The sequence below is a fragment of the Heliangelus exortis genome, chromosome 22 (assembly GCF_036169615.1).
Source record: "Heliangelus exortis chromosome 22, bHelExo1.hap1, whole genome shotgun sequence".
Taxonomy (NCBI): Eukaryota; Metazoa; Chordata; class Aves; order Apodiformes; family Trochilidae; genus Heliangelus; species Heliangelus exortis.
In genome coordinates, this window is record NC_092443.1 from 3,218,360 (window position 1) to 3,235,497 (window position 17,138).

Sequence of the window (17,138 nt, forward strand, 5' to 3'; positions counted from 1 at the left end):
TGGCTGCGGCTCACGGCCTCCTCTGCCCACACCGGACGCCGGGGCGGCCATGTTTGTGCCGGGCACCGCCGGAGAACGAACGAGCGTGCGCGGAGAAGGGGAGAGAGGAGGAGACACCGCTGGGCGAGCCGGCGGGAGCTTCTTAACACCCCCCGGGGGAGCCGCATCCCCGCTCGGACAGCGGCGTTCTCATCTTATCCCCTCCCGGCGTTCCCCTCCGGTGCCGGTGCTCCCCTCCCCTCCCGGCCGTCCCTTGCCCTTCCCCAAGATGGCGGCGGGGCGGCCCCGCCCCCTGCCGGGCTCGCGGGGCGGGTGGCGGTGCCGCCGGTGTCCTTGGGGTGGGCGGGGGCTGCGGGCGGGCGCGGAGCAATGCTGGGGGTGGCGGCCAGGGCTGTGGTGAGTACCGGGAAAAGTACCGGGAAAAGCTTGGGGAACGGCGGGGGGGGAACCTGCGGGCCGGGAGGGGTGTGGGTGTGTTTGTGTGTGCGTGTGAGATGGCGGCCGGGCCGCGCCGGAGTGACAGCGCGACGGGAGGGAAGGGGCTGGCGGTACCGAGCCGGTGACACACGGCCCCGGACCTGACACCGGGCCAGGACCCCGCCCTGGGGGTGTTTGTCAGCTCCAGCACCCGGTGCTGCTCCCCGCGTTCGGAGGGGGAGGAGGAGGAGGCGGTGGCACCGCCGGGGCTGCAGCACCCGGGGCCATCTCGGGGCCATCTCGGGGCCATCCCGGGGCCATCCCGGGGCCATCCCGGGGCCATCCCCGCAGGGCTGCTGGGCGGGTCCGACACCGCTCCCCGAAACCGGAGGCGGGACATGGGCACGGGTTCCGTGAGCCCCGGGGAGGCAGAGCCTCCAGAAGGGTCCCCATGGCGAGGAGGGGGGGAAGGAAGGGACTTGGCCACCAGCCCTGTGACCACTCGCCCCTTGGCCACCAGCCCCGTGACCACCGGTCCCTCGGCTCCAGGAGCCCGAGGAGTCTGTCCCGGGTTGGGGGCAGGGATGCTGATGAAATTCCTCCTCCGGGCTGCCCCGGTTCCTTCCCGTGCTGTCCCCCGTGGATGTTGGTGGCCACGGGCGAGGGAAGCCCAAGGAGCAGCTCCTGGGGGCTTCACCTTTAAAAACCACGCAGTTCCCAGAGGGAAGGCTCCGGAGAGCTGCCAGCCCCCTGCCTGGTCCCAGCAAGTGTTTATTGGGAACCCCATCCTGGGGAAGGAGCAGGAGGAGGAGGAGGCAGAGTGGGATGACAGCAGCCACATGATGGATTCAATCCCAGAGGGAATTTCTGAGGAGCCAGGCAGGACTGGTTGGCTCTGGGCTGGAAGGGGTGTCTGGCTTCTAATTTAAAAATAAAAGGAAAAGACAAACCACCTCTCTCCTCTGACACTGTATGTGGGGTCCATGCTGGGAAGCAGACACTGCCCTGCAATTCCTCCTGTTCCTCAACCCCAAACTCCAGGTGGATCTCCCACCAGCTTTGCAAGATTTGGGAAAAGCTCAGCTGCTGCTTGGGAATGTGGCTGGGGAGCAGTGCCAGGCTGGGAGCTGCTGCTCACCCCACGGGGGTTTGTGTTCCCTGGTGGGGAGAGGGGCGGCTGCTTTGCTCTCTTTGCTGCCATCTCTGTTCCCCCTCCCACAAAGAGCTCGGGTTTCACCTCAGAACAAAAAAGCAGAGGACCTAAAAGAAAAAAAAAGATACAAACTCCCCCCTCCCCGCTTTACTGTGCGGTGCTGGCAGTGAAGTTGGTTTGGGATTTTCACTGTTACCTCGGGGAAAAGCTGAACCTGTTTGGAATCATCATATTTGAGCTTGGCACTGCCCTGCCCCTCAAAAGATGAGGCAGACACCAAGGAGGGGGTGATCTGCCTTGTGACTGCACACTTGTGTTCTTAGGAACCCCCACTTAGGAGATACCCATTTTATTTTATTTTTAAGGGGTGACAAGCCCAGAATCCCACAGAGTCTCAGCATGAGGACAGCAAGATACCACCTTTAGCCCCAAACTGAATTTGCTCCATCACCAACCAATCCTCCATCCCTTACAGTGATGCTGGTCACTGCCCAGTTCCTGCAGAATTATTCTCACCCTGCTGTGACCCTTTTCCTGAGCAAAGGGACTAAATTCCCCATCACCCACAGAAATGCTCCCTGGAGCTTGTCCCAGCCCACAGTGTCACCTACTTCCAGGACACAGCTTGGGGTCTGTCCTGCCTGGAGGTGTCGAGGCTGCTCTCACAGTGGTCACTGGAGCTGTAGGTTTAGGGAAGGGCTCAATGTCCCCAGAATCTTGACTTCTGCCATGGCTGGAGGCCCAGAGCTATCGATCAGAGAGACTTTGCCCACATGGTATTGATCAGCAAGCAGGCAGTGCAGGGGCAGTGTCCACGGGAGGGCCTCCCAGAAAGGTGCCCTGATGGCAGGTGATGGGCTGATCACCCCCGGCCTCTCCTGGTCCCTGTGTTGGCCTTGAGCCCTCTGATCAGAGCAATCAGGTGGCAGTTTGCTAACGAGGTGATGCCCTGCCTGGGCAGGTCAGGTGGAAGAGGAAACCCAGAGAGGCCGAGGGAGAGGTTTGTCATCATTTCTGTCCTTCCAGCCATGGATAGGAAGCAGAAGCAAGCAGAAAAGGTACAGTATGCCCACACTGCTGTGATTAACACCCCTTCTTTTCCAGCCCCACTCTTCTTTCATGCTTCTGTAATTCCCCCCTTCTCTTGTTTTTAACTTTACTCCACCAAACTTGGATTCTGTAGTTCTTACCAGGTCCTGCATAGCACAGGGTATTTTCCTTGGGGGCTCAGCACCACGCAGAGGCTTTGTCACCTTGCAAATTTTGCTCTTTCTTCCTTCTTCTCCATGTTTGACTGCCAGGAGGAGGTGGGGGGACAGCTATTTTCTCTGTGCTGTGGAAATCAAAGGGCATGTTCTCACTGGGGCTGAGGATGCAAAGTCCAGAGTCCTGTAGAAGAGTCTCTGATTTAGTAAATCCAACCAAGGGGAAGGAGCAGAGGGAACTGAAAACCTCCCGAGTACAATTTAGATGTTTTCAAGCCAAAGGGTGTCCAACCCTGTTCATCCAAGAGCATGTCTTTATTTTTTGGGGGTAAAACTAGCAAGTTCATTTCCTGATTAGCAGTTGGGTTTGCTCTCCTTCATTTTTCCACCCAGGGACATAGTGCCATCCTTTCTTTCACTTCCACATGACCCCATCAGATCCCAGGAGCCTGTTGGCATCACCCACAGCTCCCCAAACAGCTCTCACAGATCCTATAACCTGACCATTCCCACACTGGTACCACTGCTGGGTCCTCCAGTAACTGGGAGGTTCCCAAGCACAGAGGAACATTGCCCCAGGGCTGACACATCACAGACCATCACTGGTGGTGTACAGAGAAGAGGCATTTTTATCCTGCCCCAAATTTCCGTAAATTCTGCCTCCTCGAGCCCCAAGGGTGGTTTGATTAGGCACAAAGGTTGTGCTTAACTTTCCAGCCTTCTGCTGGAAAAAAAAAAAATCGTTCTGTAATGAAATTTTCTGACAGTACAGAAGAATATTCCTTTCACAACTTACTTCCCACTTACCATGGGGTGGAAGGCTTTGACTTTCCCAAATGCACGGAGACTCAACTGGAAGGCACCCAGAGGGTTGGGATGTGTCATTATCCTGGCAGAATTTCCTCTCATGATCCAAGACTCAGTGTCTTGGGAAGATGGAGCTTCCCTTCTGCAGCTTTTCTGGCTGTCCCACAACCACCTCCAGCCCGCAGTCAGCAGCCCCGTGCCTTGTGTTTGCTCTTTGTGTACTCTGCTCCCACCCTGGGCCACCTGGGTGCCCTCAGAGGGCTTGGGATGGAGATTCTATGGATGTTTATCTATGATTCCCAGCTCCAGGTTATTTCCTGCCTCCCACACATCCAGGTTGGGGTGGGGGGAAACTCTCTTCTCAACATTTGCTCTGTGCTTTGCAGGCCAGGCCCCACAGCCTGCTGAAAACCACAGCTTTAGCCAAGATCCCGGGCAGATTCCAACTTCATCAGGAAGCTTTGCCCCATCTCCCAGTGCCACCACTCCAGCAGACTCTGGACCGGTACCTGCTGGCCCTGCAGCCCATCATCAGTGAGGAGGAGCTGAGCCACACGCAGGACCTGGTGGCCGAGTTCCGCAAGCCGGGAGGCGTCGGGGAGAGGCTGCAGAGAGGCTTGGAGAGAAGAGCCAAAAAAACAGAGAACTGGGTAGGTTGAGACTCTTGCTGGGGAGGGTCTGAGGGTTCTCCAGTGTCCTGGCTGCATCCACTGGTGCCTGGGCTTTTTATGGGGACTCCCTGGTGGTGACCTGCCCGAGCTGTTCGAGCTCCTCGAGAGGAGCTGAGTGAGCAGAGAGATTTATGGCCCAAGAGGGAGTCCCCGTGACCTCTGAAGCCTTTGAGCCATCAGCATCACACAGCTGCCCCAGGTTGAGGGAAACCCTCTGCTCAAACCCTGCACCAAGAACCCCCACACTGCTTTGCTCAGATCCCCCTCGAGCCTTTCATGTGCAAAGGGTAAAACCCAAACGGGTTTGTTCCCAAACTGGGGGACACACCTGGAAAGGGTGCTGGGCCCATTCAGCCAGGCTTGGGTGCCAACAGCAGCAGATGCCATGCCTGCAATGTTGCTTTTCTCCATCCCAGCTCTCAGACTGGTGGCTGAAGACAGCTTACCTGGAGTATCGCCTGCCTGTTGTGGTCCACTCCAGCCCAGGGGTGGTTTTACCCAAGCAGGATTTTCTGGATCGACAAGGTCAGCTCAGGTAAGGCCCTTTCCTACCTTTCCCCAGGTTCCAGGTAGGATCAGCCATCTCTGCTGGGCAGGGAGGAGGGTGTTTAGGCTGAGAGAAATTACTACGTGGTGCCCAGATTTGGTATCTGCCTGTGCCATGCCAGAGGGCTGGACAGGTAAGGAAAGGCTGCCAGGCTGGAAGGAAAATCTTGGTTGCACCAGACCAAATATTTTATCAAGGGGGAAAACCCAAGAGTCCAGTGGTTCAGGTACTAAACAGGGGCTAAAAATCTATGGTTTGGTCTTTGCTCTAGCACTGAAGAGGCCCTGGGATTCTGTGTGCAGGTGAAGAAGGGATGAAATGTAGCCCAGGCAGACAAGGGATACCAACCAGAAATACCTCCAGAGTTTGCTGGTTCATAGGGATGGGGGAGCCTGCTGCAGGGACTGCCACTCAGCCACTTCCAGGGGACTGTCCCTTTATTGTGTCATTTCATTTAGAATTTATGGTTTGGAAAACTAAACAGTCACCAGAATCTCTCCACCCTCAATTTTCCCTTATCATGTTGTCTCTTCTTTGTGGTCACCTTTAATTTTTAACCAGCACTACAAGAACTTCAGCACTGACCTTTATGCAGGGTTCCCTTTGCCATCACTGCTCTGGCAGAGCAAAACTACCAACCAGCTGGGAACAAATCCTCCCTTTGCAGTCCCTTGGATTCACCTGAGCAGGGGCAGGGAGGGTGAGTGAACCCCACAGGGACAGTGCAAGAGCAGACAAAGATCTCTGAAACTCTCCCTCATATTATTCACTCTTAAGTTATCCAACTAAAAGATAAAATCTGGAGTGCCAGTGCCCCAGCCAGGGAAATTAAGCAGCTGCATGAAAATCTGGGTTCCCATATAAAACAATTTTCATGCATGTTTGTGTAGTCTGTGGCTTCAGAAAGAAGTTTGACAGTGTGGCTTCAGCCTAAAGCTTCAGAAACCCAAAGGCAAGTTTAGGAAGTGTTCTCCATTCCTTAACCAGGCAACACTGCTGGCTGAAAACAGGGTCAGCTCACCTCTCCTCACCCCCTTCAAGCCCTAATGCTGCTCCCAGGCTGTTCTTACCCAGATGTTTTGCAATAAGGCTGGGAGCTTTTCACTGAACACTTCTGTGCTTAACAGCCCCGAGGTTCTTGGGCTTTGATCTTCTCTAGGGATGGGCAGGCTGAGCAGCTCCAGATGACACTGCCTGCAAATGCCAAATGCTCAGACTTTAAAGCTCAGCTGACAGCACCTTCTTGTCACAGTGACCTCCTGCCTCCCACACCTGGGTGGGAGCTCCCAGGTCAGAAAAAGCCAACCTGTTGCTCCCAGCCAAGCAGCTTGATGTGGCTTCTCACAGCCTCCCTGCTGGGAGCTGGCACTGGCACCATTTATGTTGATCCTGGTAAACACAACACCTCAGTGTCACAGGCAGCATCCCTGCAGCTGTGTCAGGTCCCTCAGTGCCAGAGGAATGATCTTAAGAGTTGCATGAGAAGCAGAATATTCATCAGGTAGGAACTAAGGAGTGCTGAGTCTTCACAGTTTGAAATTCAAGGGTGGCCCCTGGCCAGGGAAGGGCTGAAATCCCCTTTTCTTGATGCTGGTTCAATGTTAAGACTCAGAAGTAGGGTGTGATAAAATCAGAACATGTCAGTACAATATGCTGCTGTCAGAGGGTCATTTCTGAATCTGGAACAGACACTGCTTTCTTGAAAGCTGTCCAGAGTTCCTTGGTTATACAGTAAGAGACATAAAAAAAGAAAGTGACACATGGTGGGACTATTGATCAATCTCAGATGACAAGCCCAGAGTGTCTGTATCAACTGACCAGAGCTGGGCACCACACAGACTTGGCAGAAAGGCTGAATTTGCAAGGGAGCAGAAAGCAGCTCTGCTAACCCTCCTCAGCTGGTTCCTCAGCCCCAGATGTTCTGTGTTGGAATCACAACTTGTTATATTTGATATTTTTCCAGATTTGCTGCCAAGCTGATCGAGGGCATCCTGGATTTCAAAACCATGATTGACAAGTGAGTGAGTGACTCTCCTGACTTCTCTCATGTTCCTTGCTGCCATAGGAAGGCTGAGCCCAGTCAATACCTCCCTCTTCCAATAGGAAGGCAAAGGAAAATATCTCTCAAAAAAAAAAATTTAGTCAACATCACTGCTTGCTGACAAGGTCACCACCACTGGAAAAAAAAAAACAAATTTACTTTCTTCTTGGTGTTTGTTTACATCAATACTTTCACTGGCACTTGTATGTGCTTAGAGGGAGTGAGCCTGACCCTGAGTCCTGTGGAACTACATAATTCTGTTTGCCACAGAACAAACTGCAGCTCAGGCAGCAGGAATTTGTTTCCCTCATTTTGGGTTTCTGGTGTTTGTCACCTCTCAGCTGGACAGGATGAGCTCTAGAGAAACTTCTTCCTCCTGACCCTTTTTCTTCTGTTCACTAACAAGCCTCTGCTAAACATGCTTTATTTATGTTCCAAAAATATGTTTACCAGCCCATTACCAACATCACACCTTTACATCCTCATCCAGAAAAGGCTCAGGGCCAACTGTGAGGAGGGTGCTTGGAATATGACTGCTCAAGTGACTCCCAGTCTAGTTCATGAGTCACAGGTAGAACCTCAGACACTCACCACTCAAAATTACAGCCTAAACCCTTTTTCTGTCATTTCACTGGAAATAATACATCTCCCAGTACACACCTCAGTTGTGTCCTGGATTCTCCTCTGCAGGTGACAGTGGATGCTGTGCTATGTGAGAGCTCCAGGCACCCAGTGTTTTTCCCAAATGAAAGGTGACAAACAGACATTTCCTGCAGTCATTGTTGGACATTAGAAAGAATTTCTTTATGGAGAGGGTGCTCAGCCATTGGAATGGGCTGCCCAGGGAAGGGGTGGATTCTCCATCCCTGGAGATATTTCAAAAGAGCCTGGATGTGGCACTCAGTGCCATGGGCTGGGAACCACGGGGGGAGTGGATCAAGGGTTGGACTTGATGATCTCTGAGGCCCCTTCCAACCCAGCCAATTCTATGATTCTATGATTCCTTGCTAAGAAATCTGGTGGCAATGGCAAAGGACCCCTCCTTTTTTTTATCCCACCATTCAGATCTGATTGGAGAGAGTGATGGAGCGTGGCTACACCCGTGCCTGGCTGGTGTGGGGAGTGATGGCTTTCTCACTGATCTTTTTTCCTCCCCCTTTTTCTCCTTACCTTGCTGTGCCTCCAGTGAGACCCTCCCAGTGGAATACATGGGTGGGAAGCCCCTCTGCATGAACCAGTACTACCAGATCCTCTCCTCCTGCCGCATCCCCGGCCCCAAGCGGGATTCCATCGTCAACTATGCCAAAGGCAAAAAGCAGTCCAAGCACATCACAGTGGTTCACAACTTCCAGGTACAGCAGCAGCTCTGCAGGTTTCTTTGCAGTCAGGGAATCCCTTTCAGCTAGCTGGGATCCAAAGGAAAGGGAACAGAAAAGCTCTGCCCACAAGGTTTGCTTCACCAAGGATTCGTTCCTGCTCCCTGGCCAGCAGCTGGGATTTCCAGGTGTGGGCAACAGACTATGAGAGGAACTCTTTGCCTCAGTTCCTGTCTCTCAAAGCCCAGAGATCACATCTAGAATTGGAAATTCCAAGTGGAAATTGGATAGTAAAGCCCCTGGCCACAGCTGAGTCTCAGATACAGGAATTTCTCCTGTGTTTTAGCCCTCACTGCCAGGGTTTCTGAGCATCTGAAAACCTGGGCTGTATTTAGGCCCTGCAAGGGAAGTTGGGCTTAGGTCCCTCAGTTCTGAGCATCCTTCAAAGGTCTTCTTACAAGCTGAGTTTTTAGGCCATGTCTTACCTTCTCTCAAAGTAGTATTCCTGTGTCTGTGTCTAGACAACATAGATTTTCTCTCATATTTTCTCCCTCTTTGTCCTCCTCACCTTTAGTTCTTTGAGCTGGATGTTTACAACAGTGATGGAACTCCCCTTACCACTGACCAGCTCTTCATTCAGTTGGAGAAGATATGGAACACCTCCCTCCAGACAAACAAAGAACCTATTGGGATCCTCACCACCAACCACCGGAACAGCTGGGCAAAAGCCTACAACAACCTTCTGAAAGGTCTGCAGAGCCCCCAAGATGCAAGTGCTAACAAACACCACGAGTGTTTGAACTACCAACCCCACTGCTGTGCTCAGTTCTTACCTTTGAAAGCTTGTCCTGGACAGATGAGTTTTCCATCTCGAAGAAACAACTTTATTTTGTTGCAAAATGTTGTTTCTGTTTTAGAGACAGGTGAAATCTGAGGGTTGTTTTTGTTAGACCTGAAATCCTAGATTTTCTTGCCTTGCAAATGGGTGGGATGTAAGAAACATGAAAAAAAGAGGGTGAATGCAGCATGCTCACATCTCTACCCACCCAGCTGCTTACAATTTTCAGGACTGTTCACACCCCTAAATGATCAGAATTGCACCGAGCTACAACAGGAACCCAACCCTGGCTCCTTCAGACCCCTCTTGCAAACCTCACTCTCCCTGCAATTAAAAACCAAGGTTTGCCAATTCCCCTTCCTTATTTGCTGTTTTTTTCTCTCCCAGACAAGACCAACAAGGAATCTGTGCGTGCCATTGAGAAGAGCATTTGCACTGTCTGCCTGGATGGTCCCATCCCACGGGTGTCTGAGGACATCTACAAGAGCCACGTGGCCGCTCAGATGCTGCACGGCGGCGGCAGTCGCTGGAACAGTGGGAACAGATGGTTTGACAAAACCCTTCAAGTAAGTGCTGCTGCTCTAAAGACGTGGGCCTGGAGGAGATGATTTTCCTCCTGACCCTACAAAGGTCCAAGAAATCCCAGAAACCTTTTGAGGGAAAGTTTTCCTCATATTAAGAGAGTGAGGAAACAAAGGAGACGAGGTGTGGTGGGTGACTGTAGGAGTTCCTGCACTTTCCCTGGCAGTCACCACAAACATTCTTGTGCCTGCCTCAGGGATTTTTTTTTTTTTTTTTTACTCCCTCTGCCCACACTTGTTCAGTGTAGCAGAGTTCTTTGTGTTCCCTGTAAATCAATTTTCTGCCTGCGGTGAACAATGCCTCCTCTGCTTGGAGGCAGCCCAAACACAGGGAGGTCTGTTCCTTCCATCTCCCTTCAGCTTGTCACTCTTCCCATTTCTGCCAGAAGCTGCCCCATGGCTTTTTGTTTGGTTTTTTTCAAACACAAGCTGCTATCCTGCAGTTTCCCTCTGATCTCTTCTCCATTCAGCCTTGTCAAGAGCCTGGAACAGCAGCTGCTATTCAAGCTTTTCCTTCTTTAGTTGCCACATCCTGGCTTGTAGATAGTAGCAAGGGTGTTTTAAAGGATTTTTCTTCTATCTGCTGGACTCTTCATGTTTCCAGATATTTTGTTCCTATTTGGAACTCCTCATTGATGGGATAAAATGTTCCAACTAATTGGAAAGTAAGGGTAAGGTAACACATGGTGATGTTATTCCTGGATTATGTGTGCATCTAAGTAAATCAAAACCAGTGCCCCACTCTGTGATGCCAGGAGCACACCAATAGATCCCTCAGTTTCACCATCCTGATGCAGAGCAGGGAGATGCTGACATCTCTCCTGGATGCTTCCTGGGCCACATGCTGGTTTCTGTCTTCAGTGCTGTCCTCTCCTGCTTCTCTCACAGTTCATCATTGCTGAAGATGGCTCCTGTGGGCTTGTGTATGAACATGCTCCTGCTGAGGGCCCACCCATTGTTGCTCTTTTGGATCACATCGTGGAGTACACGTGAGTCCTGCTCCTCTGCTGCTTTTCCTCAAAGTTGGAGATAGGGAGCTGGTGGTTTAAAACCTAAGAACATCCCTGTTCACAGCTCACCACCTCAGGATTTGTTCTGGAGGAAGGGCAGCTGTGTGCTACTCAGTATTGCAGTTCTTGTATTCTTGATGAGAACTGAGTGGCCAAGCTTCTCCTGTGAGTTTTGCTGCTGCTGCCATTCTCAGGGAATTGCAGTGCTCAGAATTAGCAGGACTTTTGCCTACAAGAGGCATTTCTTTTGGGCAGAAGGCACAGATGTTTCATCCATACCCTTCAAAAAACACTATAATGGCACTGTGAAGAATTTTTAGCCTGTGACTCGTGGCACAAGGTGTTAGGGAAGATCTCCTGAGCATTTCTACTCAGATTCTAGTGTGCTTAGCTGAACCTAGTGTTAAAGGTCTGGTTAAACAGCATCATTTCTCTGTGCAGGAAGAAGCCTGAGCTGGTGAGATCACCCATGGTCCCATTGCCAATGCCCAAAAAGCTGAGGTTTAACATCACCCCAGAAATCAAGACAGACATAGAGAAGGCAAAGCAGAACCTCAACATGTAAGTGTGAAGCAGTGGAGAGTGCTGAGTGACTGAGTAACTCACATCCCTCTTTGGAACATGCCAGTGGTTTAAATGAGGCTCCCCCCACTGCAGCCAGGGACTTTGGACTTTTCTGAAAAGCACACTACAGCCACCTGCCAGGAATAAAGTCATAGGTGCTGGAAAAGGGTAATTACTGATACATCCTATTTCCTGAAAAAGAGCAAGGCTTTACTGGATTTAACTAGAGATACTGGACCACAAACACACACACAAGAGCCTGTCTTAACAAGGTGAAGACTTTCAGCAGTGACCAAAAAAAGCTCCCATCCCTGGTGCTGTCCCAACACATCTGTGTGAGATGGAGCTCTGTCCCTGCATAGGTCAGATCTAGAGAGCATGTTCTCTGAGCCTTGTGGAAGCAAATTTCTGTTCCAAGAAAAAAGAGGTGAAGGAACACTTCTTCTCTCTTTCCTTGCAGAATGGTTGAAGACCTGGATATCAAAGTCTCAGTCTTTCATCAATTTGGGAAAAACTTCCCCAAGTCAGAGAAGATAAGTCCTGATGCTTTTATCCAGGTGGCCTTGCAGCTAGCATATTACAGGTAAGACCACCACCAGGTAGAGCTTCTCCACCTCTTCACCAGTGAGCTCAGACATGCAAGTTTGATAAAGGTGGCACTGCTGAGCCTCTTGTTTCCTTGGTCCCACCTTTTCCCCACGCCCTGGGGCTGAGCAGATCTCACCTGTGGCAGCTGCCAGGGAGCGGGCGAGATTTACCCTGTGTCTGTACAGCCCTACCCAGGGAAACCTCAGCTGTCCATGGCACTGAGTCACGTGAAGTCTTCCCCTCAGTTCTTCACACGAGGCTGTTTCTCCCAGGGCAAATTTTCTGTGATTTTTTTCTTCTCCCCCCCTCAGGATGTACGGCCACGTCTGTGCCACCTACGAGAGCGCCTCGCTGCGCATGTTCCGCCTGGGCCGCACCGACACCATCCGCTCCACTTCTGTGGCCTCCCTGAAGTTTGTGCAGTCAATGGACAGCCCAGATAAATCGGTGAGGATCTGAAAGTCAGAGGAGTCAGAGGACTCCAAAAAAAGAGGGAAGCTGCATATCTGGCTGCCCCTGGGCCAGCTGGATGCAGCTAAGCAGAAGCGCACCCGATAGGGCGAGGGAAAACAAGGAGGATGCAGTTAAACCCCTGGGGTTTCATTTGGCTTTCCTGTCACATGTGTTGGAAACCTGGGAAACAACACCTGGACATTTCTTATCCCACCAGAAAGTAGTTTGTCCCTTTTAAAAGTCTGTTTAGCTGCTCAAGCTAAATTCTGCTACTTACTGATGGATTGGCAACTCCATACAGAATAAGGCAGCTGAAAAACGGTGTTTAAAAATTAAACTTAGTACATCTAAAAATGTCTAGCATAGACATAGGAAAGCCCTCTGTCCTAGAGGAACAGCTAAAATGAGGTTTTCCATTCTGAAGTAACACTTAAATCTGTGTGTTCTCAGGACCAGGAAAAAGCAGACTTGCTGAGGAGAGCTACCCAGGCCCACAGGGAATACACTGATATGGTGAGTGTCCTCTCTGCATGCAGAGGTGGGGTTTACAGAGCAAATGAGGGTTCTGGTGAAAGATAAAACCTTAAGAGCTTTCTCTGCTGGCACAGCAATGTGTCCATTACTGCTTGGCACAGGGCTAACTCAGATCTGACAGTGCTCTAGGCCACAGAGTGAATGCTTTCTCTCTAGCTGGTGGGTTTTGTCCCTTGTGACCAGCCAAAGGAGAGAATCAGAAAATGAAATGAAAATGGCTTCAATTCTCACTGTTATTGTTGCTGATCAATGCCAAGATTGCAAGAGGACTCCTTAAACCAGAGGGAGCCTGCAGGCAGGAACTGTAAGGTTGGTTTCCCTGTTGGGTTTAATTTCACAATCCTCACAACACAAACAAGACTGACTCCTGGTCCTAAAGGCAAGATCTACTTTCCTTCTGGAGATTTTTTAGAAATTTTTAGATTTAGAAATTTTTAGAAGCACTTCTTTAACCAAAATAGTGATTAACCAACTGATAGTGTTGCCCTCTTGCCTGCTAGACAGATTTTCACCTTCCTTCCTTCCAGGCAATCAGGGGCAACGCCATCGATCGCCACCTCCTTGGCTTGAAGCTTCAGGCTATTGAGGACCTGGTGAGCATCCCTGAGCTCTTCATGGACACAGCCTATGCTGTTGCAATGCACTTCAACCTCTCAACCAGCCAGGTAGGACTCAGAGCAAAAATGGAAAATGTTTCTTTTCATTGCCTTTCTTCTCCGTTTTTCTCCTTCATTCCCTTCTGTGGAAAACCGATCCTCATTTGGGGAGGGAAGTTTTCAAGCCTGCTACCAATCCCATAAAGCTGGAGAGCTGATCTTAAAGCTGCCTCTGTCCCTCTCAACCCTGTAAAACACAAATATATCCAAGGCCAAGACCACCAGAAGTTTTTTGGTGTCTAAATCCAAGTGATACCAACTGAAGTTCATCTGCTGTGCTGAGACTCTTACTGGCAATAGCTCTGCTTGTGACTTCCTACAAGCTTACCCTGGGGAGAAATATTCTGTTGTTGTGAGAAAACACATTGCTACTACATGGCAGAATGCAGCATGAGTGTGGTGGTAGAGAACTCTGACCAAAAAGCCCCTCTGCTAGAACATTTTCAGGAGACAGCAGTGTCCTCTGCTGTTGACAGCACCATCAGCATTTGATGGCTCCATTTCTGACTGAAGTTTTTAATCACATTCTCCCCACAGGTCCCAGCAAAGACAGACTGTGTGATGTGTTTTGGTCCCGTGGTTCCAGATGGATATGGAATCTGCTACAACCCTATGGAAGAACACATCAACTTTGCCATTTCAGCATTCAACAGCTGTGCTGACACAAATGCAGCCCAGATGGCACATTATCTTGAGAAGGCCCTGCTAGACATGAGGACCTTGCTGCAGTCCACTCCAAAATCCAAACTGTGAGAGGCCAACGTGATGCATAACTCCCAACTAGAGGGGCTGTCCCTCATGCACTGAAGTTCCCAGTTCCTCAGAAAATGATTGAGGGGGTGGCTACCCCAGACTGGGACCTAGGAGGGAATCTACCATTTGTTTTTAGCAAGAAGTTGCAGAATGGTCATCTGCAGATCTTAAGATTTTTGTGGTAAGATGAAACACTTGAGGTGAAGCAGAACTGATCCTCTGCCAGCAATGCCAAGCACACCTTCCTGTCCTCAGAGAGGACCCAAATGCAATTTTCATGGAACTTACTTGTAAAGGAATACAGAAAGCACAGTCCTTACCAGAATCTAAATCCTTTTGGTGAGGAAGGCAGTTCTCCAGGGAAAGCAGTGAATGTTTATTATGGAACTCCTGTAAAACCAAAGGCTGTTTGCTGGTTTAGTCTTCTGAAGAGTGCAGCATCTTTCAGACTTGACTGAAGAGCTTTCTGCTGCTCCAGGAAAACATCACCAGTGAACTTTGGCAAGGGGGCAAAGAGGTTCTTCAGTCAGAGCAGAGCCAGTGGCAGGAGAGCACACTGCACTACTTGTCAGGCACTCCAACCACTGCATGCTTTACAGGCCTGGGAATGTTCCCTTCCCCTCATTTCAGGATGCTGGGATCTCCTTTCTGTTGCACTGACCCTATTAACAACAGAATATAATTTGCTACCAAGGGTTTTTTTTTGTTTGTTGTTGTTATTCTGGTTTTTTTGTTAAGCTTGCTGTTGTAGCTCTATCCCTGGATCTTCAGGCTCAGCTTTTTCCCCCACACAGCTTCCACAGAACTTCTTTCTCACACAGGTTTTGCCAGCTTTGCTTTATGTGCCTGAAGATTTGCAGAGATGAGAAGGGACTGCCTGTGCATTTAGCAGGACACTTGCTTCCTTGTACCTTTCTTTGAAATTCAGGAAAAGAAACAAGATGCTCAGCAGCCAGAAGGCCACGTCTCATCTCCTTCAGGGCACACCTTAACCCACTGTGGTTTTAGAACTTGCTTTCAGAAACAGTGCATTTGTGAATAAATTATGCCTAAACTGTAAACAATTAAGAGTTTTCCAGAACATACTTCCCACAGAATTCAATCTTTCACAACTAAAGGAAGAACAGCTGCAGAATCACCCTTATTTCTTATCACTCTGCTTTAAGAAGGCTGAAGATTTTGAAAAGCAGGAAGAAAGCCAAGGCCATGCAAACACAGCAGATGATTGTGGCAATTATTTTTTCTGTACAGCACCTTTCCTGCCACTCTTGGGGGAGTTTTTTCTTACTGCCATGTTAGTCAGATTTGTGCCAGCTCTGTTCTGCAAGAGAGCAATCCCATGAGTGGATTCTCCTGTTCAGTTGACAAACTGAAGGCAGTAAAAGAGAAAAACTAACAAATGTAGCATAAGAATTTTTGTAAGCACTAATTCCAGTGGATCTGTCAGAATCCAAGCTCCTGACTATACTTCTATTTCTTAAAATATGTGGTAAGGAAGAATTCTGGAGCTATTTCTGCAACAGGAATTCAGTACCTGAATTGCACACCCTCCAAGATGTGGTTTGCTGGGACATCACCATAAAGCAGAAGGATTAGGAGTCTGGTGGCCTGTTTTATAACAGGGAAATATTTAATCATCATTGCTACTTCTCTGATGGCAGAACAGCAAGGGACATGATCAAAGTGCCTTGGTGAACATCTGAAGAAATTTGCACTAAAATTTTTTAAAATAGAAGAAAAAAAAAAAAATCTTTAATTTCCTTCTTGAAAGACACAAGCCAACACTACTGCATTTTTTTCCTACAGAAAAAAAAAAAAAGCTTTGAAATACCATTCATGAACCTAAGTAAACCTTAAAAAGGAAAATTTAACTGAAACTCACCTGCACAGCCAGTGATTGTATGAACTGCCACCACTTTCACATCATCTACATGGGTTTAGTTGATCTTTTAGAAGAATCCTGAATGGAGTGAGAAAGTCTAAAAAAGCCACCACCAGGAGTACTCCAAGCCTGTGAGCACACAGCCCTGCTCTGCTGACTCCTGGGGGAATTAGACTGAAAACTGCAGGAGGATACTTGGTATTATCAAAGTGATTGTTCAAACACTTCATAAAAGACCAAACCTTGCTGGAAAAACATCTGGGTTTACAGAGCCTTTTGCATTGGAAAAATCTGCCTTTTGCCTGCTCAAATCAACCTCTTTTGTTAGGGGATGAGTTATTTTTCCCCCTCGACAATGCCTTCAACCATTGAAGCTAAAGTGTTACCACTTAAGTATTTCTACTTCTCTCATCAAAAGGGAGGCTTTCCAAGGAAAGTGCCTATTAAAGATTAAGCAGAAGTACATGCTGCTGTGACTCTATCTCAGAAGATGGGATTGATCTATTCCAGATCTAAATCTGGATATCCCCCTAGCTTCAGCAGAGTCCAGCTGCAAAAAGCAGACTTCCCACATTGAATGAGGTACAAGATTCCTAAAAACCACTTAGTGCATCCTTAAAGACCTGGTGAGCTGAAATTCAGATGAATTAAGGTGATTTTTTTTTTAAGTGCTTGGATATGGAAGTACAATCATTACAAGGTTTTTCCTTTAATAAGTCTTTTCTTATTGCACACATTCTAAAATGTGATGTCCTCCTGATTCATACCTTTTCAGTGTCAGCTGACTGAATATTCTTCTCCTCCCTGTTTCTGATTGCTCTGGTAAGAGATGTCCATTGTCCTAAAGGCACATTAAGTACAAGAAACTGAAGTTCCAGAAAAACTATCAATTTGGAGCAAATAATTTAAGAAATGCATAGACTGGAAATATTCAGATGGAGTGCAACTGGAGTGCAGTTTCTGACCCAGCCTGGTTGTCTTGCATGCTTTGCTGCTTAGCTGTGTTAAATCCTGTTTCAGTAGTGTAATCCATGTCGTGCAAAGCTTTGAAATGTTCTTTGGAGAAAAAAAAAAAAAAAGAAAAGCAATAAACAACTAAGTGCTACAAAACAGCTTAAGTCT

General features: G+C 49.1%; 1 protein-coding gene across 3 annotated transcripts; it reads left to right on the forward strand.

Moving 5' to 3' along the window:
- Positions 1 to 34: 34 nt before the first annotated feature.
- On the forward strand, positions 35 to 17,128 carry CRAT (carnitine O-acetyltransferase). 3 transcript variants are annotated; one of them, XM_071766111.1, is made up of 15 exons: positions 35 to 393; positions 2,532 to 2,628; positions 3,969 to 4,232; positions 4,670 to 4,788; positions 6,764 to 6,817; positions 8,028 to 8,193; positions 8,732 to 8,906; positions 9,383 to 9,561; positions 10,465 to 10,565; positions 11,028 to 11,147; positions 11,611 to 11,733; positions 12,050 to 12,185; positions 12,642 to 12,704; positions 13,253 to 13,390; positions 13,919 to 17,128. In XM_071766111.1, the coding sequence occupies exons 1-15, from the start codon at positions 50 to 52 to the stop codon at positions 14,132 to 14,134; spliced, it is 2,295 nt and encodes a 764-aa protein (XP_071622212.1). In that variant the 5' UTR covers positions 35 to 49; the 3' UTR covers positions 14,135 to 17,128. The 3 variants fall into 3 exon arrangements, with proteins under 3 accessions (XP_071622212.1, XP_071622211.1, XP_071622210.1); XM_071766110.1 differs by lacking the exon at positions 2,532 to 2,628 and having other exon boundaries at positions 113 to 396; XM_071766109.1 differs by lacking the exon at positions 35 to 393 and having other exon boundaries at positions 2,400 to 2,628.
- Positions 17,129 to 17,138: the final 10 nt, after the last annotated feature.